A 24,081-nucleotide genomic window follows, 5' to 3' on the forward strand; every position below is an offset into this window, starting at 1 on the left:
TCATGTAAGGGCAAGTTCCCTGACTTGACTTCACGCGGTTGTCTCAAGTGTATCTAACTTATCTCATAAAATTAATTAACTAGAGCTTCTTTGGTACACTTCCTAATCCAATTTTATTGGATTATTTACGTAATAGTCCCTATGTTATTAAGTTCTGAAATTTTTCAACTTTGTCTAATACTCCTAAATTGGGTCATTACTCATATTGACTTCTAAATTTGTTTGGAGATAGAGGTTTAGGTGACTTATAACACTAACTAAAAGAATTTGTATCTCATTGAAACATATCTAAGACCTTAATTACTAGCTCTAATCAACTGGGCCTATTAGACAAGTTATATATTCTGGTAAGTTTTCTTGCATTGCCGGTAAGTATTCCATCTAATTTAAGCCTCGATCGGTAGCCCATTTTCATTAATCTTTCAGGCGTTCCGGGGTGTCAGACTTCAAGGCAACTTCCCAGCCTTACCTACGTACAATACTATACTTTATTGTTTGATTTAGTTAGGAATATGATTAGCAGAGATTTGTTTGTAGATTATCTTAATTGGAGATTCTAAGGAAACGAAATCACAATCCCACATAATCCTGAGTTTAGGCTAACTCGTTACGAGGAACTACACTCCTCCATAAATGTACTTTCTTATTCATTTCATTATACAAAAGACCATTTTGGAATGTGATACCCGGTAGTCATTTTTTATATTTTGAACCCAAATATAAAATCTCCCCTTATTTTGTCCTTGTGGACAAAGTAGGAAAAAAGAAAGTGATGTCATCTGGATGATGTAAGATATTCATCCAAATTGTGGGTTTGTGGGGTCATTTGGGGTATTTTTTTAATTTGCCATATTTTTAGATCAAAAAATGATGTAAGATATTCATCCAAATTGTGATGTTTATGCACAATGATAACATAGTGACTGGTGATTTTGGCAAACAATTAAGTTCTCATCTCTAGTGGAAAATACTTAGCCGTTTTCTGCTCTATGAGCTAGCTATTTCAATGGAGAAGTAAAGATCATTAGATCAATAATGTATAATCAAACTTGTAAAATGTGATGATTGAACTTTGCTAAATTTGACTTATAATGAACTTTTACCCACATTAGGAAGAAATTGAATAATTCATTAACGAACTAAATGAATACATCAATATTTATAAGCCTATCATCCATGAAAAGTAAGCTCGGAAACCAGACTATTCCGGCTAAGACATATTTAACCATACGTAGTCCATGAACAAAGCACACGAAAATTGCTTGCAAAATAAAAAATTAGCAAACCGTAATACAAGTGGTCGCCGGTCTATCAGATCTCGAAAAAAATTCTATTTGATGCATGATGACAAATTTACCTCCTGCTTTGAATAATATATACTCGAATCAAAGTAAAGAACGTTCAGCTCTTTCTTCTGTCTTCCATCTATTTTTCATTTTCGCAATAAATTCTTCGGCTCGTATCTCCAAGTGATCATCTTCATAACCAACATCTTCATTGTTGTGAAACTGCTGGTCAAAAACATTACTACTAAATTCTTCATCAAATGATTCAAAATGTTGACCTTCTCCATAAGCATCTTCATATATTTCTTCTTCTTCTTGTTCATTTCCATCATCCTGATCTACATTTTGTGTTGATGATGATGAGACATAATGATCAGGCTCAAAACAATCAAATGGCCCATCAAATGGATCTGAACAACTCCGGAAAAGTATTCCCACAATGAGCAAATTACAAACAAAGAAGGGAAAAAACGAGTTTGACTTGACCTTAACAATCAGATAATAGATCGAAACGATAAACTTACGATAATGTGACACTAATATTATTGTAGAGCTAATTAAAGTGAATAAAACAAACGCAAAACCAAGAAAAAGAAAATGAAGTTGGGCGGGTAAACATCTAAACCCAATCCTATTTGAACCGCCATTACTGTGGAGCTCGGTTTGAGATTTCGTCTTCAAACGTCTCCTGAATAGAGCCGAAATCTTTAACTTTACGAATCTTTTGTAAGAAGTCGACGGTTTGCTGCTCGATATAAAACTTTCCATTTTTTTGCTTCTCTTAGTAGATAGATAGATAATCCCTTTTGCATTTCCCCCAACTAAACTGGAGTATATATATAGGTTAATTAGAGATAGGCCGCGGAGGATAATATGGAAGCTTCCAATGCTACGTGGAAGATTTAAATCCCTCATTTCCTGTTGACTATTATCATCAACTGTGGGAGGGAGTATTATTAACCGCCTACGCGGTTGGGCCACGTAAATCAACTAGAGCTTCTTTCGTACACTTTCTTCTCCAATTTATTTGGGTTATTCAGACAATAACTCCCTATATTATTTTTTTTGTTCAAATAGTCCCTATGTTGTTAAGTTCTCCAAATTTTATCCTTTACATTTGTCAAATACTTTTAACTTTCTTTTTAAGAGAGGTAAGTATTTCTGTATTAGGTGACTCGGGGGGAAAGAATGTACCTTTTTTTTTTTTTTTTTTGTTGAACTGGAAAGAATGTACCTACCAAACATAGTAATCACGTGGTGTGATACTTAGGGTAAGGGTGGGAAGTTGGTCGGAATCAGGTACTCATGGGCTAGCAAGACCTCAAGCAAAGTTCCAAATTTTATTACAAAAAATTAGAGTTTTCTGTCAGGTTTGTGCAAAGGTCATGGCGGAAGCCTCGCATCGGACCCCAGGGCCAATAGACCTCACATAAAGCCTAAAAAGAAAGAGTTACGGGACCCCACCGTTTACTTTTGCTCACATGGCAACCCATGTTTAATCTGAAACGTGTAAATTTTTTTCTTCTTAAGTTGTACTTGTTTTAATTACTTTTTTAGTTATACTTCTACCACTAAACCTCCACACTGCACTTCCACTCACCACAAATTCTAAACCTCTACTACTGTACTTTCATCACCAATCACCACCACCATTACAAAATTATAACACCGCACCCACCACCATTAAATTGTACTTTTTTTTTTTTTTGAGAAATTACTGTATTAGTTGACTCTTCAACCACCACCACCATCACGATTACTAAACCTCTACCACTGTAATTCAATTCCCACCACCAATACTAAACTTCTATTACTGTAATTTCATTCCCACCATCAATACTAAACCTCTACCACCACAACCACCATCAAATCATAACCAATACTATCACCATAACCACAAAAAGAAGAAAGCTGAAATATCTTTAGGTTAATATCTTTGAGCATCATTTTCTAATATTAAAGCACCTTATATTTTCCTTCAGCCTTACCAAACAATTTAACTTGAATTTCTACTATGAAAATAATTGTTTCTTCCCATCAGAAAATGATCATTTTTACATGTGTCAACCGGAGCCTTATAAGAACCTAAATTACTCGCAGTGACTTTGAAATTTCTTTAGAGGTAAAGGTCGAGTGTGGTTTTCAACAACAAAAACAAAAAAAAATAGAGATTTACTTTGTTCATAGATTATCTGAGTAGAGGTTTCAAGGAAAAGAAATCACAAGCCCACCTACTAGTGAGTTCAGGATTCCCCCACTATGAGGAACAACAATCCTCCATAAAATGTGGTTCCTTATTCATTTCCCTGTACCAAAGACCATTTTGAAATGTGATACCTGGTAATCCACTCCAATACATACGTAATCGACCAGCTAGGTAGGAAATAAGGGTCCGCGATTAATTTTTACCGCGCAATTGGTATCCCAGATCATTTCTGATCAAGAAGTTTCACAAACTAGATGCAATTGGTGATTTCGAAAAGGATAACTAACAAAAGAGCAGGAGAAACAACATTATTGGTTCAAAATCGTTGAGTTATTCCATGCAAGATAAACATATCAAGTATCAAATCATCACTGTGAGTACAAAAACAAGTCTGAAACAAGAAAGAGAAGTTTAAATAGAGATTATTGGGCAGAATCTAAGAGCTGACTCTGATGTGTATGGAAAGGACAATACGAATAGAAACACCTTAGATTAGCGTTCGGGCAAAGAAACGATAATGTCAGTGGCTGAGTGCCTGGAGTCTTGGATAGCCCCATTATCTTCATGGGATTGAAGGATCTAGATTTGAGTTCCGGGTAATCGAGTTTTCCTTTCCATGAACGTCATAGCTATCGTCAGAATCTTCCCTACGCAACGAAATTGGAGCAGTTGGACTGACAGCTGACGCTGATTCAGCTCTTGATTTCTTCGGCTTTCGCTCCTTGAAAGTTTCCGTAACAAAACTGCCGACCACAACCTGAAATGGCAAAACAAATGATAAAACATTAATCGCAAATTATTTGCTTCCTCGGTTAACAGATTGTCAATCCTAGAAATATTATGAAGCTAGAGAACAATTCTCTACTGGGCTAAGCGCGTATCCTTTAACCGTTCGGCCCATGGTATCGCGCTCCTGTGGCAGCTCGTTCATGACTAAACAAATTTCAAATCTCAAATTGTCGGTGAGGATGATTCCACTAAAGATGGTAGAATAAAGTGTATTTGTTTTGGGCTTAGGGTTAGAATTCCTTAAATTCTAAAACCTAAACTCACTCAGAAGACTTGGGCACAATCTTACCTGCACAAGACCGGAAGCTATTAATACACCAGCAATTCCTCCCCCTATAACGAGACCGTCAGGGTTTGACAAAGAGACACTCATCCCACCAGATAGGCTTCTTGTTCCTCCGCTCTCAGTTGGCATGAACGAACCGGACAGAGAAAGTAACTCAAGCGGCCCCTATTACAAAAATAGGGTAAAACGATCAGAGGAATTGATGGGGATGCTTAATTAGGAAAATTCAATAATCTAATCACGTACTTCATCAATGAATATCTGAGGATCCGTACACGCTTCAGAACGAAAACTACTATTAAATGAAGATTCAAGTATCTATTCCAACCACAAAACTCACTAATACCAAAGAAGTGTAATAATATCGAAAGTAGTAATATATCTAACTTATCTCTTCACAAGATATAATTACGTGAAGAAAAAAATTCAATTACTTAACAAAAACTTAATACCTCGTACGTCAAAGTACCCCCAGCAGAATTAGGCTGAAAAAGTGTCACATTCGAAACGAGGCCGTTAGCAGAAAGAATGCAAACTGCTCGAGACCCTTGTTGTGAAAATGATATAACCTTCAGCGTAATATCCTATACAACAAATGCAATTATACAACATCTTTAACAAGAAAATCTCTTTTTTCATATGCTAAAAGAGAATGTTACATGTCTAAGAGAAAGGCATTCATCCATATAAGTGAACAGAAAAGCAACCAATTCGATAATAACAACCATAACAGAGAATATATCTTAAACGGGTTAAAAGCTTTTTTTTTCAAGTATACCTCGCCATCTGCAACCGAGATGATATGGGACGTGAAATTCATACCAGTAGAACTTTGAACCCAATGAATACCTGCAAAAAAAACATTTAAACAAATAAAGATGAAACTTAGCCACGGTAATCATCCAAACGACAATCGCAATTTTCAGAAGCAAGATATAAAGAGTGTACACGAAAGGAAAATTGTGAACACTTAAAGCGTTAAATGAAAACTAGGGTCACAAGAAGACAAAGTCACTTGCGGTTTTGGTAAGTAAACTAATATGCCGATTTCCTAGATAAGTTTGTTATACACGACGAAAGTAGGATGAGTATTAGAATGAAACACTATATCAAAGAAAGCGACAATTTTGAATCTTGCATTGTTAAACCTAGTAAGATTCTTTTTCGCATTCCTTTCACACAACCAAGAAAGACAAAAAGGCGACGAGGGCCGAACCTAAGACACATGACCAAGGTTCCTAACTTCCACACCAACCCTACCAAAGGGCTTACATCTCTTGCACAAAAATATTCTACTAATAGATCTCTCTCTCTCTATTTTTGAGGAGCATCCAATCCACACTAACTACAAACACATACCCAAATCTAAAACTGTCAAAAGCAGAACAACTAAATAGGAACTAGAACCTCAATTTTCAACATAAACATAAAATTGAACACAATCATAACATTTCCCTAATCAAATTCTAGTAATAGTTCCTCATCTAAAATTCAGACACTAAACCAAACCCAAACCCAAAACTAAATTTTCACTCAAGACTTTAAATAAAAAAATCAAGAAATGAACTTCACTTATTACCTAAATTCTCCATATCCACTTTAGGTTTAGGCTTGTTCATAGAACCACGTGGCCGCCCTCTGCCACGCTTGGCTGCCGAGGCATCACCACCACTTGATGTCACCGGAGAATAAGAAGAAACCGGTGGTGCCAAAGAAGAAACCGGTGGTGCCAAAGAAGAAACTGGTGGTGCCAAAGAAGAAACTGGTGGTGCCAAAGAAGAAACCGGCGGCATCGACGAAGAAATTGGTGTCACTGATAACGGCAACGCCACAGTTCCTTTTGGTCCATACTTCCTTGGTCTCCCTCTCCTCTTCTTCACAGGGTTCCCTGCCAAAGCCACACTCGCCCGCGCAGCTACTGGAGCAGCTAGCGGAGCAGCTAGCGGAGCAGCTACCGGCGCAGCTACCGGAGTTGTGCTGTCAGTCTGGTTAGGACTTCCTTCCATGCAGAAACGTGAAAATCTCAACTTTTTCCAACCTAAAAAGAAAAAAAAAACAAAACAAAACTAACTCAACTACCTTCAGACTTTGAAATCAACAATCTTCAAACCTAATAAAACCCTAGAAAATTGAAACAGCTTCAAGCTTAAACAACTGCAATTTCAAAAGAAAAGAACTTGAAAATAGTAAATTTTGTGAACCTGATGAAGAATTTGAAGATGAAAGGGTGAATTTTCACAAAAAACCCAGAGGTGTGATTAACTACTTGATTTCAATTTAAACCCAAGAAATAATTTTCTTCAAATTTGATTTTATTCTCTAGAAATAGAATTAAAATAAGAACCAGAAAAGAAATTAGGAAAATTTATTCTTGGTTAATCGGTTGCCGGTTTATGAATTTGTTCAAAATGCATATTTGAGAAAAATATTAAAAGCAAATAATAAAAAAAGCAAATAACCTTTGAAAATATAAATTTAATTATTGCAAATAATTAATTAATTGCAGAACCTGAAATATACGATTTAGAAGGAGAACATTTTTTTTCGGTTAATTTCATTATGAGAATATTGTTAACCAAATCAATCAAGATTTTTTTCTATGTTTACTGAAATAATCAAAGACTTTTCTTATATGTTTTATTTATGCAAATGAAAAATCATTTCAACAATTATCCAACTACTTTACTGATTATTCCTATTTCATAATTCTCAGTTAAAATTAGAAAAATCTAATGACTTAATTACAGAGAAAATCAAATAATTAAAATAAATTAATTATTCTTTCAATGGGAAATCTTAATGTGAATCTAAATTTAATAATTGAACATTTTCAAATGATCAAAACCACATTTCTTACATATGATTATATCTTAGTTGCTTTTTTAAACCATTTTGTCCTTGAATTCGTGTTTATCTATTCATAGTTCAACATAGACGTTCAGAAATGCTACTTCAATTTAACGTTTAATGAGTTGTATGGATTTAGCTCTAAAAAGGGAAAAAGATTTACTTAATAATGATAAATTTTGTAAGGAAAATATATTTTCTTCATTTAAAGTTGCAACGAAAAGTCCTGACGTTCATTTATTTTTCTAACATTGGCCCTCTCCCATTTGTAATTTAAATCGATTCCCTTTTTATAATCAAAAATGATTATTGTAATTGAGCTTTTTTCCTTTTGAAATGGTAAAGTTTGAACTTTAATCTATCCCAAGTAGAAAAATATGCATGTGATCACTTAATCAAAATAATTCTAAAATAAACTTCACGTTATTAGACATTAAATAGTAGAAGAGACGGAAACGTAATCCGTGTCTCTGAGTATCCGTTGTGTGGAAGCCGAGTTAATTTTAATAATTGTCTTCTTCTTTCTGCTTCGTATTAATAAACAAAATCATTTTCGTTACGCGAGAAAAGAAAATCATATAATGTGAAGTTTAGTTCTTTTTCTTACCTAAAGTTTAGGAGGAGAAAGAAGTAAGAACCGCATAGAGTTTCCTTTTATTTCATCAAAAAAAAAAAAAACCGCATAGAGGGAATTGACAGAACAAACAACAGGAGAAAATGACAATCTATTTTACTAAATCCTGATTACTAACGTTTCATTTTGGATCGGTATAAAAAACAATACCCAACTGATAGGAAGCCCTGCTACTATTCCGACTAAATTTTGATCATTTTCCAAAAAATATTCCCTAGAGAATGGCAATTTTCAGGTATATATGCTTCAGATTTTTAGAAGAAAGAATTGAGCTACTTCTTTGCATCTATCTGGTGGCACAATCAGCTACGGTTCATGAGGACTTTTTGGGACACTACTACTGTTAGCAGTTTTTGCAACACTTTCTGATAACAATTCGTTGGCACTTTTTGTGATTCATTCAACCACACTTCTGTGCCACTTTTGATTCTCAGAAGGTTTGTTCCGTTACTTTGAAAGAATTTCCAACCACGTTTTCAAATCATTTCAGTGACGGGTTTTAAGCACTTGCAAATACTCATTATTATCTTTGCCAAGATGGTAGAATGTTAACATAAAATGCCATAAACGTCGCGAAGTTTCCAAAGCGTCGTTATAAGTTCCAAGAAGGTTGACATAATAAGTGCCACAAAAGAGTTACCCAAAGTGAAGCAAATCTAACTACTTATGAAGACCCTTTGAGCCTCCACTACTATGAGCATGCCCCACTCTGCAAACGAAAACGAAGAGCAAGAATGAAGATGATGGACACCTAAATCCAACCCGACGGTGAGACTTAACACCCTTCATCCTTTCATACATCAAGAAAGTTGTCAAATTGCAAGTTTACACACAATTGTCTTTTAGACAGGAATCAACATCTCAACTTCCGCAACGAGGGATAGAGTTTGACATTGCAAAAAGCCAATTACAATTGACTTAAACTATCACAAATCCGAAAAGGAAGAAAACATATAGCAGCAATATGAAAAGAAAAACATGATATCCCAATCCAATCTTCCTTCACCCCTGGACTATGAAATTTTGCACTTTTCGCTTCGTTTAAGTACATTCTGTTGGAGGCAAAACGAAACCAGCTCTCTTCTCCTCAAAGGAGTACTCAATTTCTCCCGAGTTAACTGGTTCTTCTTCATCTTCAGTGGCTCCAAAAAGAACAGCAACAGGAGGAGCTGGAGCTGGTGTTGCAGCAGTTTGCATTGGTAAGGATAAGGTAGAAGGAGTACTAGGAATTGGTATTGGCATGTGTTTAGGTGTTCTATTTTCTTCGTCAACTACCGAAGACAATTTTTTTGAAGGTGTAACCAGTGGTGTATTGTAAACTGGAAGTGTTTTTTGGGGTTTCCCATTTTGTACTTTGTTGAGATCTTGTAGGAGGTTAGCAGTGTTGGCTTTAGAAGCAACTGCAGAAGAGACCGGAGAAAAGGGTTTTCGAGTCATGGGTGATTCAAGCTCACGGGCGTTTGTTGAATTAAAGGAGTGTTTTCTAACTGGGAGACCAGCAATATCTAAACCTCTCCTACCTGCACGAATGAATCCGATGAAAATTAGTTAAAAGAGAATGAATTGATTTGGACAAGTTTGTGTCATAATATAAAATTTATGTCATATGAAATATGAATAAGTTTTATGTGTATACCTGCGGATAAACCGGCAAAACTATCATCCTGTGTCGACAAATGATCACCCTTCCGGGATGATTTAGGAGTGGGTTTATGAGTATGTAAGTTTGATCCACCAAGAGACAGTCTTCTATTGCTGAGACCTCCACCTCCAGTTGAAGGTCTGCCCATAACTTTCTTCGCACTCTGTGGCTTTGATGGACTTGGCTTAGAGCCAAATAGCACTTCCTGCTCTGCTATAAGTTGACCCTGAAGTTTCTTTTGATCCTGCAGTGGCGAAATATTTTAGAAGTTTAAATATATTGAAGAGAAAGTCTAAACTTGTTCATTTAAAGACAAAGACTGCAAAGACAAAGCATACCCGTTGTCTTTTACGCTCTTGCTCTTTTTCTTGCCTCACAATATTGTACTCTTCAAGCATGTAAAGAAGGTGAATCTGCAGCCAAAAGAAGAAGAATGAGATCTAGGACTCCAGCGACGACTTAAGAATCAATATTAATGAACACAGTAAGCTTGGTTATATGTTTTCACATTTAGAACCCATTTCAATATCTTAAACTTTTAAGGGAATCTTAATATAAATCCTTCATTTTAGGATATAAATGGCCTCATGATAAATTCAGACCCATAAGCAATTCATGATGAAAAAAAGAAGGCAGGCAATTGCTAGCGATTACCCCATCATATGTAAACTCAATTCCTCTTTCATTTTCCCAAGCCTTGACTTTTGATGCCAACCCCTCGACCATTGCTGATCCAAGTCCAACACAACAAACATTAGCAAGAACTTTAAAATATACACCAATTCACATATATAAATAAATTTGCTACAATTGCTCACCAGGAAGCTTGTTTACTGCGGCACGGGCTTTTTCGGCACGCTTCAATGTAAGATGTGCACCTCGTCCAGCATTATAACGATTTTCATCCTGAAATAGTAAACCATGTGAGTGAACCCACAAAGACGAAAACAGAACACGTAGTAATAGTGCATAAAAACAAAAAGAAAGAACTGACCCTATTGTATTCCTCAAGCCACATCTCCTCCTCACACGCGGACATCCATTTCTCAACCTTTTCCAGTATATCTTTCCTGCTAAAAGCTTCCTCCTTGACCTTCGAAATTTGATTTTCAATTTGTTCCAGAACACAAGCTGGGTCTATGGCTCCTGCATTAGATAACATGTGTACTTATAATTAGAAATAAAATCATAAGCAATGGATACTGCCTCGGACGATAATTAATACCTGATTCAATAGCTTCAACTGCATATTCTATTCCACTATCGGCCTCTGGTACTAGGTGTGTCCGCCGACAAATCTCTTCTAACTCTGACCTCTTCTTCAAAACAAGCTCTTTCATCTTGCTTGACTTCAGCTCTTCCAGCCTGGATACTTCTGCTTCTACCTGCATTGTATTCATCTTCATATGGCGAAATTGACAAGTACCAAAAACTAAGCATTAAAAAACTATCCGCCCTTTTAAGGGTCTATACTTGCTAACTTACATAATTAATGAAGTCCACAGAAAGAGTGTTGGGCTCGTTAATTTCATGCTCAGAGGCTGCTATATTACAGGTAACATTCTGAAACATTTGCTGCTCCTCGATTGGTGTATCCATCAAATTCCATAACTCCAACATAGTGGTTGCAAGATCTTGGAGCTGCAAAGGTAGATAGGTCAGCATGGAAGAAACTTTTCAAGCAGAGTTTAAGAGTGAGTTCTCTTTACTATAACTTATTTGGTTTTACTGCAAATTGTCCTTCCTCTATTTTTCCGTTTTTCCTCGAAAAAAAAAGGGAAATAGAAACCAACCAAATTTACATACCCTTTGCATCCTTTGTCTCTTAACATCTCGAAGTCTTTCAATGGTAGTAGCAAGTCCATCAATTGTATCATTGCTAATGTTTTTTGCTCCTTCAGAATCATCTAAACTAGGGTGAACATCACTCACTGTGTGCTTGAAATCAATACCAAGTACTAAACAAAGTGAGGTTAGAGTACTTAAGTAGTCCATGATCTGGTGCAGACGAACGTTCTGTCATAACAAAAAGTACAATCTTTCAGAAAACCATAAAGGGGGAAAATGCCTTGGGCATATTGATCTTGGAAGAGAAAACGAACCTTCTCCTGTTGTAGTGTCTGCAGCTGTTTGTGCAATTCTTCGAGCCTCTTTAAGGATATATCAGATTCAACCATTTCAGCTATCTTAGAATGTTTCTGCTCTGCGGGTGTAAATATCTCACTCGAAATTTTCTGAATTTGCTCTAATACTTCAAGAATTTGGTTCCTTCTTTCAAATTTCCTCCTTTTCATCTCCTCTAATTGTGGAATTATGGCCCGAAGTTCTTCCTTTAGGCTACTCGTGTTCTGCTCCGTCTGAAGACATAAGGCGCAAACTTTAGTTGGATTAACGAATTTCTTCGAACGGATTAATTAAACAACTAGAAGATAATCAAATTTGTAGTTTCGAATCAAGTTTTCATTTTTCCCATTTCTTCTATCAATTTTAGAAATTTAGGAGATACCCACCTGTCTGATGTGGACGGGTCGCTCTCCCATTGCCGAACAGATAGCTGCTAGCTCTGCTTCAGAATCAGCAATTGCTTGCCTCAACTGAGCTCGTGACTTGTTTGCCTGATCTACCTTTCTTCTATAGACCTCTAGACATTCTTGTTCTAACTCAAATAGCATCTTGTCCCTCTCACCATCAGATTCTCCAACTTCATCCCATATTATCTAATACAACCATAACTCATAAGCAAAACTCACAATATACTAGTAGTAAGAACTATGAGAAATGAGATAAAAGGTTTGAAGTTTACTTGAAGTTCATATAGAAGAGTTCCACAAGTTGTTTCTGCTTGTAGAAGCTTATCATTCTGGAGATTAGACATGTTGGTGCTAATTTCCTCTGCAATATATATAAATCAGATTGGTAAGAATTTATTAGGGAAACTCAATTCAAACAGTGGTGTAATGGAGGTGTGAGTATAATGGGGTTGTAACCTAAGTTTATATAAGCCAAGTGTAAAGGTAGTGTGAACTAGTAAATAACTAATAGAGTATTAACAAAAAACAACAACCAAAAGGAAATCTTTATCAAGCCCTAGTCTTAGATCACATGATTTTGCAAGAAGATTAATGTTAAATGGAAACAAATGAGCTTGATATACCACCAAATTATCTAGATATGGAAACAGAGAAATTAGGGTTTCTAAGAATAAGAACCCAAAATGTTCAATTCCAGCTCCTAATCTACCCTAGCTCCTGTAATTTAGATATTTTGACGCCTCAAACAAGAGCTCTAACTTACAAATTTCAACATAAAGAAGAAGGAATGTCAAATTACTAAAGAAAATCAAACCTGATCGAGAGATCTAGAGAGTGAAAACGATAAATCTTTGTCAAACCACCTCCAATGCGAATTCAAATGTGTAGAAGCAAAGATGTAATAAATTTCTGGAGAAATTTCGTGGAAGAAGTATCTCAAATTTTAGGGTTCGATCAAACCCTTGTTGTACCAATTTCACTAGAGAGAGAGAGAGAGAGATAGTAGAAGTTTGAAGTTTGAAGAGTGATAAACTTTTTCGAGGGTCTTTAGATTTGTACGTTGGCGAGGTTGGGACTCAAAGTAGAGAGAGAGAGAGAAGATATTTGAAATTCAAAATGAAATGAAACCGATCCCCACCTGTAAAATGGCATCCAACGGATCCTTTTCTTCATTAATTACTATTAAACTGGAAAAGCTAGTATGCGTATAAGAAATTCATCAACTTTGATATACCATATAATCCAAACCATCTATTTGAGATTTCACAAAGTGATCATTGCCTCAATGCCTCGATATAAGAACTAGTGATTGTTTGTGCCCATTGAGGTTGGATGTATATTACTACAGATGAGCCTATTTACATCATAGAAAAATTTGTTAAGTAAAAAAAAAGAGTTTTTTAATGGCCGTACATTTAATGAGTTTTAAGATTTTGTATTTTTGTAAAGTAATTTTAAATATCGGTATGGACTTTGTGACCGTTACGATTCTTCTTTGTATCACGTGCGAAACACGTGATGACCAGAGATAAATGTTCGGCCCGGGTCGACCCGGGACCTGTTTATTTTGCCCATTCCTAGATGGACTCACCGATGGTCAGGATTTGATAGGGTGGAGGCTAGAACCGGACCTTCGACCTTCTACAGGTGCGTATTGTGCTAGACAATCACCAATTCTATTACCGTGAGGCCAACGCACAAGCCCACTCCTTAGCGCACTAACTTGTTGGTCATTGTAAGGCCACTGTGTTTATTCAGTCCACTTGTAACTTTGCTATTGTACTCAATTTATATCCATGGGGTAATCTGTTTCTAAAAAAGAAAAACAACTTGGGAGTAATATCACAAGTACATTTGCTCGGCGGAATTTTGCGCAATGAGTAATGTTGGAAGAGACGACAAGTTAAAGCCGAAATTAACGGTTCTCATTTTCGAGTAAACTCTCTTTATCTTGATAGATTTTTTTTGTCGATAGACTGTTGATTGCCATTCAGGTTTCGGATAGGTCTAACTTTGTAGTCATTTTTTTTTATCATTTTTCTTACTCAAATCAAGAGAGGACAAGTGACTCTTTCAGGGAAACAAAAAACTGCAACTCGAAGATATAATGGAATTTCTATGTCTTCTGTGTTCAACATAAAATGTGAGAGAAAAGAAAAAAAAGACCTTTGAAATTAATTTTGTGTAAACGTCGAAATTAAATAGGTTCTTTTTCAGATTCGAAATTTAATACTTGAGACACCGGCAATAGACAAATTCGCAATAGACAAATTCGAAGTGCCTATAGAATTCCTCAATAACTTCTCGGTTATAGAAAAACAGGAGATATTGATGACTGACTGGTGGATGAATTTGAAGGGCGCCTCTCAAGATGACTGTAGGTGCCTCTCTAGAGGGTTTGATCGAAAATCACATTTTTCCAAGGAAATGAAAGCACTTGCAAAACAATCTTTATTTACCCAGTTTCGTGAAGTAACACATAAAATGATCCAATTGTGAATCAAAAAATTTATAGGCACCGTCGAAATTGCTAAAGGAAAGTGTTAAGGACAAAACGAGCTTTACCACAGACAGAAATCAATTAGCACCACAACCGAAAGAACAAATATGTGACGAGGAGGCACGCATCAGTTGTACGCATGATTTACATTTTTCCCGAAAATTTGGCTGCCAAATCCTTTTCAAATTATTAGTAAAAGAGTAATGGCTTCTTGAAACTAGTATTAGCACTGTGATTATAAAACTATTTGGTTCATTTTCTAATATGGTCTTCTATTGGTCTTTTCGGTCGATATTAACGATAAATAATTGTTGAAGCAAATGTAATCGTAATACCAACTAATGAGCAACGCAAATCAAGTGACATCCGTCTGATGACGTTGAATATTAAGATATAAGATTTTTCAAAATAATATTATACTTAAATGAAGAGTTAGGCTAAAAGAATAAACTCCAAGTAGGAAAAAGCTATATGAAAGCATCCAACAAAGAGGGATTATTCTTTAAAATGAAACAATTAATAGATGCCTCTTCTTGGATATTTCCTTGAGAAATTTCATTAGTTGTTAGATTCTTTCTTAATAAGTACAAGTCTTTTTTTAAGTACAAAATTGTAGAAGATGGAGATTTGGAGCCTAATCTGTCTATTCCAAAAACCATTGAATACCTTTTCATGTTGGTTTATCTACTGAACTTTTTTATGTTTAATTTAATTCCAAAATCTCTTAATTTCCTTTGTTGTTCTTTTGATGGGTAGGTTTAAAGTAGGCATCTCTCGTATATTATTATACACTTCTCTACGTTTAAAGTAGCCATATTTTGTACTTCGTGCCCAATGAGTCAATTACCAATACAATTTGGCTCAACCATAATATAGTTTAGTAGACTTTGACTATGAAAATACCACATAACCAGAGATTTCAAAATGATTTCTTTGTTTTCCCATTAGTCTCTACTAATCAAGTATTGTCATTAATGGTCATACTGCATTAAACATACCTAATATTAGGGCATGTGTTTGAGAGGGACATGGCAAGGCATTAAGACACATTAGTTTGTTTTGCTGAAATGTGGTATAATAATCTAAATTGTTTACAATTTTACTAAACAATTAAACATAAAAAAGAAAGAGAAAAAAAAAATACCTAGACATATATGAGAAAACTTGCACCAATCAAATCTAAAACCATGTAATATTGTAAAAATTTAAGGTTAAATTCACTTTTAGTTTGCAATGTTTAGTTTTCTTGAACTTCTTTTACTTTTTCTCAAACAATTATTCAGAATTGGAGATTGGTAATTAAACAACTTTTTCTTTCAAAGTCAAACCCTAGTTTAGAGTATCTCTTGTTAGGTATGAACTTATGGAGCCAGACATCATGATATATTCTTGGTTATCTCCAACTCCAACTAATTTAAGAAAAATTTTAATCAGTATTATTAAGGTGGATTTTCGAAACTAAACCTCATTGTCAAACATCCCATGCCTTTTTAGCAGACATTATCATTGAAGTGGTAAATATATTGATAGTTCCGGAGTCAAACCCTTTAATTTTTAAATTAAGCTTCCAATAGTGTATATTTTATGCCTTCAATGGACATTGTCATACCGGTTTTGGAGAAGCTGATTTCATTCAAGTGGGCTTTCAATATGTTTCTTTTCAGAGTGTAGTTACCAAGTACACATTAACTTTTTTGTTAAGTATTCCGATGTAGAAAGCATCCATCTTTGGAATAGTTTGATCCAGAGGTTAAAATGTAATTCTATCATTTAATTTAATCAACTTTAACGAAGGTTGCACTTGTGACTTTATGAATATGTTTTGGTGAAAGATAAATATTTGTAAGGTTCGAATTCATATCCTTATAGTGATACAACTCATTGAAATTCTTTTCGTTTTTACGAACTCGATTCAATCAATATTTCCTTTGCGCTCTCTCTTTTTCATTCTCCCAAGTTCCTTCATATCTTCAACTATTCATTCTTATATGTTTCCAAGGCTGGCCCTAGCACCTGTGAAGCCCAAAGTCATTATAACTTTGGCGGCCCACGTCCCTTCAACTATGCTAAAAAAGTAACATATACCAAATCTACTAATCTCTCTTTTGCGCTAAATATATCAGTACAATCCTAAAATCCCAATCAGTGCGCCACCTTTGAAGTGTCATTATGTTTATATGTGTTTCTTTTTCCTATTTCATTTTAAACTTTAAATCTAAATTATCTTAAGCTATATGGTGCAGTGGTGGTAAAAAAAAACTTATAATGAAATTCTACAATTTGTGATGTGGGAAAGTATTGACCTGGCCTTTTAGTAGTGGTCAAGCAAAATTGACCTAATTAGTTGTTAACCTTGATTAGGGAACTAAAAAGCAATGCAACTTGACAAAGAAAACGTGATATTGAGTCAGCATGGTCAAAAGAAAAGTCATAGAAGGTCGAGCCAGAAAATCAGACCCATGTTAGTTTAAAAGATGACCCGACTACCAAGGCCCAACCTTCCCGCCCTCTCTCTCTCTCTCTCTACAAAGACTAACCACGTGACACCGTACAAGAGGTTGTTGTTTCTCTCTCTCTCTCTCTCTCTACTTTTTCTCCCCTCATATGTAGGAAAGTAGGGGACGATTACCAATGGACAACAAAGTTAGGGTTACCCTTCTTATCTGGCGCACATAGTGGAGGAATACCATATTCTCCCTCATTACTTTCAACAAAAAAAATAAAAATACTCTCCCTCATTACATTTTAATGACACCTTATTAACTCTTTTTATATTTAGATGGACCTGGTTTTCAGAATGTTGGTTTTTAAGTATATAAGTTTTCTTTATATGCTACATTTGAAAAAAAATGAAAACAATTAATTTTGTTGTGAAAATTTTTGAATATCTATTTTTATTCGAATTTGTGTTTATATAGTATAATAAATGTTTCAAACATGTACAATTCTCAAATTATTGGTAATTAAAAACAAACAATAAGTCTTTTATCTTTAATTCGACACCCCTATAAACGTGCAATCCATCTTATGTATTATTTTGATATTTAAGATAGTTGTTTCTTATTATTATTATTATACGTGACAATGATAATGGAATGACGAAAATGACCATGACAATGATAATGAAATGAGGAAAATTACCATGACAAGAGAAAGTGAGAAACAGTGCTACGAGTCTAGAAGAAGACTAGGGAGGGAAGAAGGGGTAGTGGTAGGTTGTTGTCTGGAGCGAGCAGTGGTGTGTTTTCACGTGAAAATAAAATATAGCAAAGACAAACGCTCCACAAAAGACTAACCAACTTTCTCTCTCTTATCCATCTACTCTATTACAACTGTTTTGTCCTTGACAAATTTGTGTTTTAAATTTCTGACTATTTCTGTTTATTAATCAAAAAAATTAACTTAAGTACAAAAACATAATGGGAGCGGATAATAGTAGGTTGACTTTTTTGACCCCCCAAACATCTATTAGCACCCACCCCAAATCCCCAATCATCTATTAGCACCCAAGCACAGATTGATCTGTTCGAAACTTAAAGCAAGGTTTTGGAATCGGATCAGTCTGACATGGTTCAGACAAGACAGTCTGAGGCCTTGTTTTGGGGTTCGGATTGTCTTATCCAAAACCTGTCAGACCGATCCTAGTCTAGTTGTAGGTAGGGTTTCCCGGAGTATTTTTAATGGTGGTTTTGAATCAAAGTTCTTTCTCTCTTACTCCCTCGTTATAGATAACGGTTGGTTTGAAAATCAAAATTCTTCCCGTAAAGATTTGACTCTTTTTTCTCTCTCTAAGACCTCATTGTTGGTTGATTCTATAATAAAATGTTGGACAAGTACCTCCTTAATAAGCACCCAGTCCGTAGCAGAGACCTAAACAAACCGGAGGGTAACAATATTTTAGCGACTACTAATAGCCCCTCCCAGTCAGACTAATGAAAAGGTCGTGGAATAATAGAAAACTCAATAAGAAAAGAGGTGGAAGAGGAGTGCCGACATGGGTGGGGAGAGAGGGAGAGGTAAATGAAGTAAGTAATGGGCGCATGTCACGGGATCCAAGCGGTTTTTAACAACTCCTGTCCCCCCAACACTTTCTTCTTCTCATCTCTATCTCTCTCTCTAAAAGTCTAGAAGAGATGCTAATTGTTTAATCCAGTCTTTATGTTATCACGTCTTTCGTCCCGTGGCTCCGCCTCACACTCTATTGTCTTTACTCAATTATTCCAATCCAACTTAAACCTAGGGTTTCATTTTATTTTCTCATGCCCGTATGGATTTCTAGCCTAGTAGTCAGAAAGGAGTCATCTCTCCAAAATAAAGGAAGTTTGAAGTATCTTTTTGCCATCATTTATTCGCTTACTGTTAGGGTACTGACCGTTAACATCCACGAGCTCCGCAGGTGTCAACAAGACAACAAGTAAATTTTAAAATAAACCACTTATATTGGTGGTATAGTATAAGAGTAGTTGTTAATTTGAGTTTAGAATAAATTGGATGGAATAATTTTTAATTATCAACCACTAACATAAGTTGGTGCAACTAACATAAAAAAAAAAAAAGTACCAGTCAAAGTCGTTATGTACAAACTACTACATAAAATGTGGGGTGTAAATAGTAATGAACTTCTTCTAGAAACCCAACTCCCTAAAGATTTTCTTCCCACCAACCCCTAACTCTACCTCTCCTTCGCCAGCAAATCCAATTCCCCCCTCTTTACTTCATTCATAATATTCCCACCCTCCAAATGAAAACCTAGTAGTAATAAGAATTCAAAACAAGAATCTTAAAAGACCAAGGAATTTGAATCCTTTTCTAGTTTCACGGAGAGTGACATGAAAGTAAGAACAGGTATGAAATGGGACCCATAATACAATTTCATTTCAACCAAACCCCCATCTATAAATCAACTACTACTACTAAAAACTTTCATTCTCACCACCCAAACCCCACCACCACCACCACTACCTCCATTAATTCTATCTCCTTTTACTTATATGTACAAAATGAAACCAAGTTAAAGCAAAGTATATGCTACAGAATAGATCTAAATTTGTGAAATTGTATCTTCTTTCTTCTTCTGTACTACTGTCTTCTAGTATGATGACTCTTTTCAAGAATAAGATCTGATCAATCCCAAATTGTATAGATTCCTTTTCACTAAACTTCCCAATGACAAAAGAACGGCTCCACCAACACCAGCCGTTGATTTATCATCTTCCTCCAAATCTTTCGAGTAAATAGGCAGTGGATCTTTAACAACTAATTTACTTAATCCAATCCTCTCTCTAACATCATCTATCGTCTTCGAATCAACTTCGTTACCAGATGCATCTGTCACATAGAATATATTCAAAGCCATTTCATCTGCTGTTGTTGATATCTCAGCTCTTGCTACATTTAAACCATTCTCTCTAAATGTTCGAGTCACGTCTGATAATAATCCTTGCTTATCCCTTGTGTATAATTCTAATTTTACACCCTGATTACACAAATAATAAAAAAACCTAAATCAGAAAATAACCCAAAAACTTTGAAAAAAAAACAATCCAAAAGTAAATACTACCAATACGAGTATGTATGTAATTATACCTCAGAAGCTCTTCTTTCAATAGAAGCTTTAAGACATTGAATTACCCTTTGCCTTTCAGCTTCGGAACTAATTGGAGTTCCATCTGTGTGTCTTATATAGAATTCCTGATATCCCAAATTGATAATAACAATCAAATTAAAGTTTGAACAAGATTTTGAATTTGAAAATGAAAATTAATAAGAGAATATTATTACCTGGGTAGCAACATTTTTTGTAGTGTCAACTGTGGCATGGAAAACAATGTACTGCATATCTGTTAATGTGCAAACGATATCGAACAGAAGTTTCGGTCGATCTTTACATTGAACATTAACAATGGAGTAACCTCTTTCTTCCCAATTCTGAACTGTAACAATAGGGGAAACCGATTTTGATTCATTGATGGGTTTTCGTTCATAATCACGATCAGCAAACATCATTTGATGAAGGCGTCGTTCCGTGTGAGTGACAGCCATTGAGACTGTAGTTTTTGCACTTCTAATATCATTATCCCCTTTAAGAACATTTCTTAATCGACTTTCTATTTTGCTAATTTTCTGTGAATCTTCAATTTGTGAACCAGAATTACCATCTTTTAGGTAAATAAGGGAAGCAATTCTTCCATTATGAGTCCAAACTTTTGATTCAACAATATTGCATTGAAGATCTGAAAGTACAGCAAATACTTCAGATAGAAGACCTAATCGATCAGTTCCTGTTAATTCTAACGCCGTTAAGCCATTAAATCCGTTTGATGATTTCTCTGAGTTACTGGTACAGAGAGACTGTAACAGAAAGAATAAAATTGATATCAATATTCGTTTTAACTCAAATTGATTTTAACGGAAATCAACAAGATTTGAAATAAATGAATACGAGAGTTTTATTTTGTGCGGATTTTTCTGACCTGTTCTATGTAACTGAGAACGCTTTCATCTGTGAGTTTATTTCCGTGTTGATCCGTAACATGAAATACTGCAAATCAAAGGGAATAAGATCAGAAGAGAGAAAGAAGATGAAGATGAAGAGAGAGAAGGAAGATGAAGATCTAGATATAGAAAGATATGTATATATAGAGAGAGAGGTTTACCGTCCATGAACCATCTAGCATCGGAAGAGATGTAAGCTTTCTTAATAGAAAGATTCAGATCTGTTAAAACTTGAACTGCTTCTAAAAGAATTTCATGTTTTCTCGCACTATCAATCTGAAATTAGAGACAAAATAGAAAGAGGATTTCTGAGTTTTCCGGTAAATTACTGTTCACATGGGAACGATTTTTAGGGTTTAATAAACATGAATTTTTAGAGTTGCTTACCTTGACTAGAGTTGCTGAATGGCAGACGGCATTGTCGATTTCAACTCTGTTGATTAAGAAATCAAAAACGAAGAAAATTAGAGAAAATAACTAGTGGAAGGAAGAAAACAAAAGTAAAAGTCTTAGAAGAAGACTGAAGAACTTCTGGAAACGTTGAAAGAGTCAGGAATTTTTTGTAACTGAAGATTTCAAAACTTGAACCAACGAAGAAATCTGTAAATGAAGAAAAGAATGTTGATTCTGAAGCTAAAAAAACGATGATTATTCAAGTAAAATAGGAATTACATCAGAAATTTCATTAAAAAAATTTGGTCGGTAGTAAAAAAATATTTCTTCTTCTTCTTCCCTAAATAGTATGAAATTTGAAAACATCTTTCAGATAAATTTCAAGGAAAGAATCATGGAAAAACTTTACCAAAACCTAGAAACTGAGAAAGATGCAAAATCGAAAGAATTGAAGAAAATCAAGATGAGAAATCTTACCTAGGAGTATTCATCCTGATAACAAGTTTTTCATACTCATTCAGACAAGCAGACCACTCCATCTTCTCTCTTTTCTACTTCTTTCTTGAACAAACTACTTCCGAAATCCAAGGGTTTCACTTCTCCAAAAAATAACCAGAGAGGAACCAATGCCAGATGATAATAGATAAACTACCTATCAAAACTCCGTTAATCCCGTCTTGACAAAATCACCATGAAAAAACCTTCAAACTCTCTTTCTATTTCACTTTCTCTCTCTAAACGGAAGAAAATTTCTATTTCTCTCTTTTCCTTTCTCTCGCTAAATATCAGTTTCAACAGCCGGAGCCAGATTTTTCTTCCCTCTTTACACTCTTATTTATACCTAAAAAAAATAAAACTTTCTTTTTTTTTTATTATTTCCAAAACCACGCCGATTACCAAAGCTGGGGTCGTCACCCTCGGTTTTCAAACCGACCCGAATTTCCTTTTATTCGGGTGAAGGTACTACCCGAACCCGTTATATCCAGCTGTCATTACCCTGGGCCTGTTAGAATGTCCACATCGGATACCTACGTAGACATGTCCATATTGGTCCCTTGCGTGAGATCGACTCAAAATACCACATCGGATTCTACTGGGACCCACTTAATTTATTAATTTCCTTAAAGAGAGATGGCTTGTTTGTTAAGTTGAGATCTGCCGACCGGAATTATTGCGATTCACATCGTTTCTGTCGGCTTTTTTTACCTTTTATCGTCGTAACGGCCGGTTTTGGTCTATCCTCTTTTCTTTCCTTCTTATTACTTAATATTCCAAGTACTACCCTTTGTTGTTAGTAAGTTAGTTAAGCTAATTAGTTAGAGGTTAAATTAGTCATTTTAATGCATAAAGGAAAAAAACTAGGAATAATGGAGAAGATTCTTCAAATGGTTCTAAAATAGAAAGATTATATTTGATTTGGGTCAAATTAAACTTTTAGAAATAATACTAAAAATTAATTTCCTAAATTTAAGGTATGATTGGATTATTGGTATTTTGTTTATTAAAAGTATCGAATAGTAAATACTAAGATTTATCTCGTGTAATTCAGACAGTGGTTGAACACTCCTTAAGCACGTGAGGTCATGAGATCGCGTCACGGTAGAAGCAGTTTGCTGCCAAGATTTATCTTATATAATTTCGACAATAAATAAAGTAAAGGTGGAAGTAGACGGGCTTTCATGCCTCCTAAGATGACCTTATGGGTTTTTATATGGCACTTACGACTCAAAATATCTTAATTACAATTATAGTGTTCATCCAAATTCATAATATATTTGTGTCATTAAACTGGAGTGACTCTTGAAGTCCACTCTCACTAAAAAAACATCAAATGAGGATAAAGTCAATCAGTCATCTTCCATGGGGCTATTTTAGGGTTGGTTTACTGGGAATATTCATATTCCTTTCATTCGAGAAAAAGTGAATATTCTCGATTTAGATTCTATTAGATATATTGCAGTATATGGTATATTTTCGAATTATCTTTTGTCCCAATCCACTACTATGTACAATAGAAGGGGTTAAATGGTGGTTTAATTGCCAAGAAGATATCCCGTTGTCATCTTTGAGATAGCTATCGAGTATGGAACCAATCAAGTGACTATTTCGTTTCAACCAAAAAAAATCGAATGATTACGCGTAACTATTGCCTATTGGCTATTAGGGGTGACGGCCCTGAATTTTTTTTTATTTTTCTTTTCTGAGTTAAATCAGAATTTCATTCATAAGTAGGAAATCTATCCAGAACATTACATGGTTGAGATTTTAACTCCCATAAATAAAACATGAGAGTTAAATAGGTAAAGTACAACACATAACTTCCAAACGTAAAGTACTTCATGAAGGAAAAGAAGTAACGAGACAAAAACTAAATGAAAAGATCGTAAATATCACAAAATGAAAAGATCGTCAAGATCGCGAATGAAAAGAACCTAAAGGTCGTAAAATTTTATTGCTCTAAATCATAAGTAG

General features: G+C 35.1%; 3 protein-coding genes across 4 annotated transcripts; all 3 read right to left on the reverse strand.

Moving 5' to 3' along the window:
* Nucleotides 1-3,791: 3,791 nt before the first annotated feature.
* Nucleotides 3,792-6,940, reverse strand: LOC147535126 (AT-hook motif nuclear-localized protein 1-like). 2 transcript variants are annotated; one of them, XM_086648698.1, is made up of 6 exons: nucleotides 6,769-6,940; nucleotides 6,147-6,605; nucleotides 5,346-5,416; nucleotides 5,020-5,151; nucleotides 4,571-4,732; nucleotides 3,792-4,249 (listed from the first exon to the last, which is right to left on the reverse strand). In XM_086648698.1, exons 2-6 carry the CDS (start codon nucleotides 6,571-6,573, stop codon nucleotides 4,055-4,057), a joined length of 987 nt encoding a protein of 328 aa, XP_086504824.1. In that variant the 5' UTR covers nucleotides 6,574-6,605; nucleotides 6,769-6,940; the 3' UTR covers nucleotides 3,792-4,054. The 2 variants fall into 2 exon arrangements, with proteins under 2 accessions (XP_086504824.1, XP_086504825.1); XM_086648699.1 differs by lacking the exon at nucleotides 6,769-6,940 and having other exon boundaries at nucleotides 3,804-4,249; nucleotides 6,147-6,689.
* A 1,877-nt stretch (nucleotides 6,941-8,817) lies between these two features.
* Nucleotides 8,818-13,601, reverse strand: MAP65-4 (microtubule-associated protein 65-4). Its single transcript, XM_086651137.1, has 13 exons — nucleotides 13,036-13,601; nucleotides 12,494-12,582; nucleotides 12,201-12,407; nucleotides 11,793-12,047; nucleotides 11,497-11,706; nucleotides 11,176-11,331; nucleotides 10,916-11,075; nucleotides 10,685-10,836; nucleotides 10,509-10,596; nucleotides 10,345-10,418; nucleotides 10,029-10,103; nucleotides 9,685-9,934; nucleotides 8,818-9,568 (listed from the first exon to the last, which is right to left on the reverse strand). The coding sequence occupies exons 2-13, from the start codon at nucleotides 12,563-12,565 to the stop codon at nucleotides 9,090-9,092; spliced, it is 2,178 nt and encodes a 725-aa protein (XP_086507263.1). The 5' UTR covers nucleotides 12,566-12,582; nucleotides 13,036-13,601; the 3' UTR covers nucleotides 8,818-9,089.
* A 5,973-nt stretch (nucleotides 13,602-19,574) lies between these two features.
* Nucleotides 19,575-22,461, reverse strand: LOC147535128 (ACT domain-containing protein ACR8-like). The gene is made up of 7 exons (XM_086648288.1): nucleotides 22,087-22,461; nucleotides 21,604-21,649; nucleotides 21,378-21,492; nucleotides 21,195-21,262; nucleotides 20,503-21,072; nucleotides 20,308-20,412; nucleotides 19,575-20,197 (listed from the first exon to the last, which is right to left on the reverse strand). Exons 1-7 carry the CDS (start codon nucleotides 22,146-22,148, stop codon nucleotides 19,829-19,831), a joined length of 1,335 nt encoding a protein of 444 aa, XP_086504414.1. The 5' UTR covers nucleotides 22,149-22,461; the 3' UTR covers nucleotides 19,575-19,828.
* Nucleotides 22,462-24,081: the final 1,620 nt, after the last annotated feature.

The sequence above is a fragment of the Eschscholzia californica genome, unplaced genomic scaffold (assembly GCF_041429995.1).
Source record: "Eschscholzia californica isolate CP2 unplaced genomic scaffold, dmEscCali1.0.p SCAF_6, whole genome shotgun sequence".
NCBI classification, from domain to species: Eukaryota; Viridiplantae; Streptophyta; class Magnoliopsida; order Ranunculales; family Papaveraceae; genus Eschscholzia; species Eschscholzia californica.

What these genes read in the sequence shown, in the direction of transcription:
- MAP65-4 (XM_086651137.1), bottom strand. Translation starts at nt 12,565, where the DNA reads ATGTCTAATCTCCAGAATGATAAGCTTCTACAAGCAGAAACAACTTGT. An exon ending in GACCCGTCCACATCAGACAG is followed by an intron (nt 12,048 to 12,200) that starts GTGGGTATCTCC and finishes TTATGTCTTCAG; the next exon opens with ACGGAGCAGAACACGAGTAG. An exon ending in AGAGACAAAGGATGCAAAGG is followed by an intron (nt 11,332 to 11,496) that starts GTATGTAAATTT and finishes CTACCTTTGCAG; the next exon opens with CTCCAAGATCTTGCAACCAC.
- LOC147535128 (XM_086648288.1), bottom strand. Translation starts at nt 22,148, where the DNA reads ATGGAGTGGTCTGCTTGTCTGAATGAGTATGAAAAACTTGTTATCAGG. An exon ending in ATTCAGCAACTCTAGTCAAG is followed by an intron (nt 21,493 to 21,603) that starts GTAAGCAACTCT and finishes CTCTAATTTCAG; the next exon opens with ATTGATAGTGCGAGAAAACA. An exon ending in TTCTCAGTTACATAGAACAG is followed by an intron (nt 21,073 to 21,194) that starts GTCAGAAAAATC and finishes TTTCTGTTACAG; the next exon opens with TCTCTCTGTACCAGTAACTC.
- LOC147535126 (XM_086648698.1), bottom strand. Translation starts at nt 6,573, where the DNA reads ATGGAAGGAAGTCCTAACCAGACTGACAGCACAACTCCGGTAGCTGCG. An exon ending in AGTGGATATGGAGAATTTAG is followed by an intron (nt 5,417 to 6,146) that starts GTAATAAGTGAA and finishes TTTTTTTTGCAG; the next exon opens with GTATTCATTGGGTTCAAAGT. An exon ending in TAGCTTCCGGTCTTGTGCAG is followed by an intron (nt 4,250 to 4,570) that starts GTAAGATTGTGC and finishes TTGCCATTTCAG; the next exon opens with GTTGTGGTCGGCAGTTTTGT.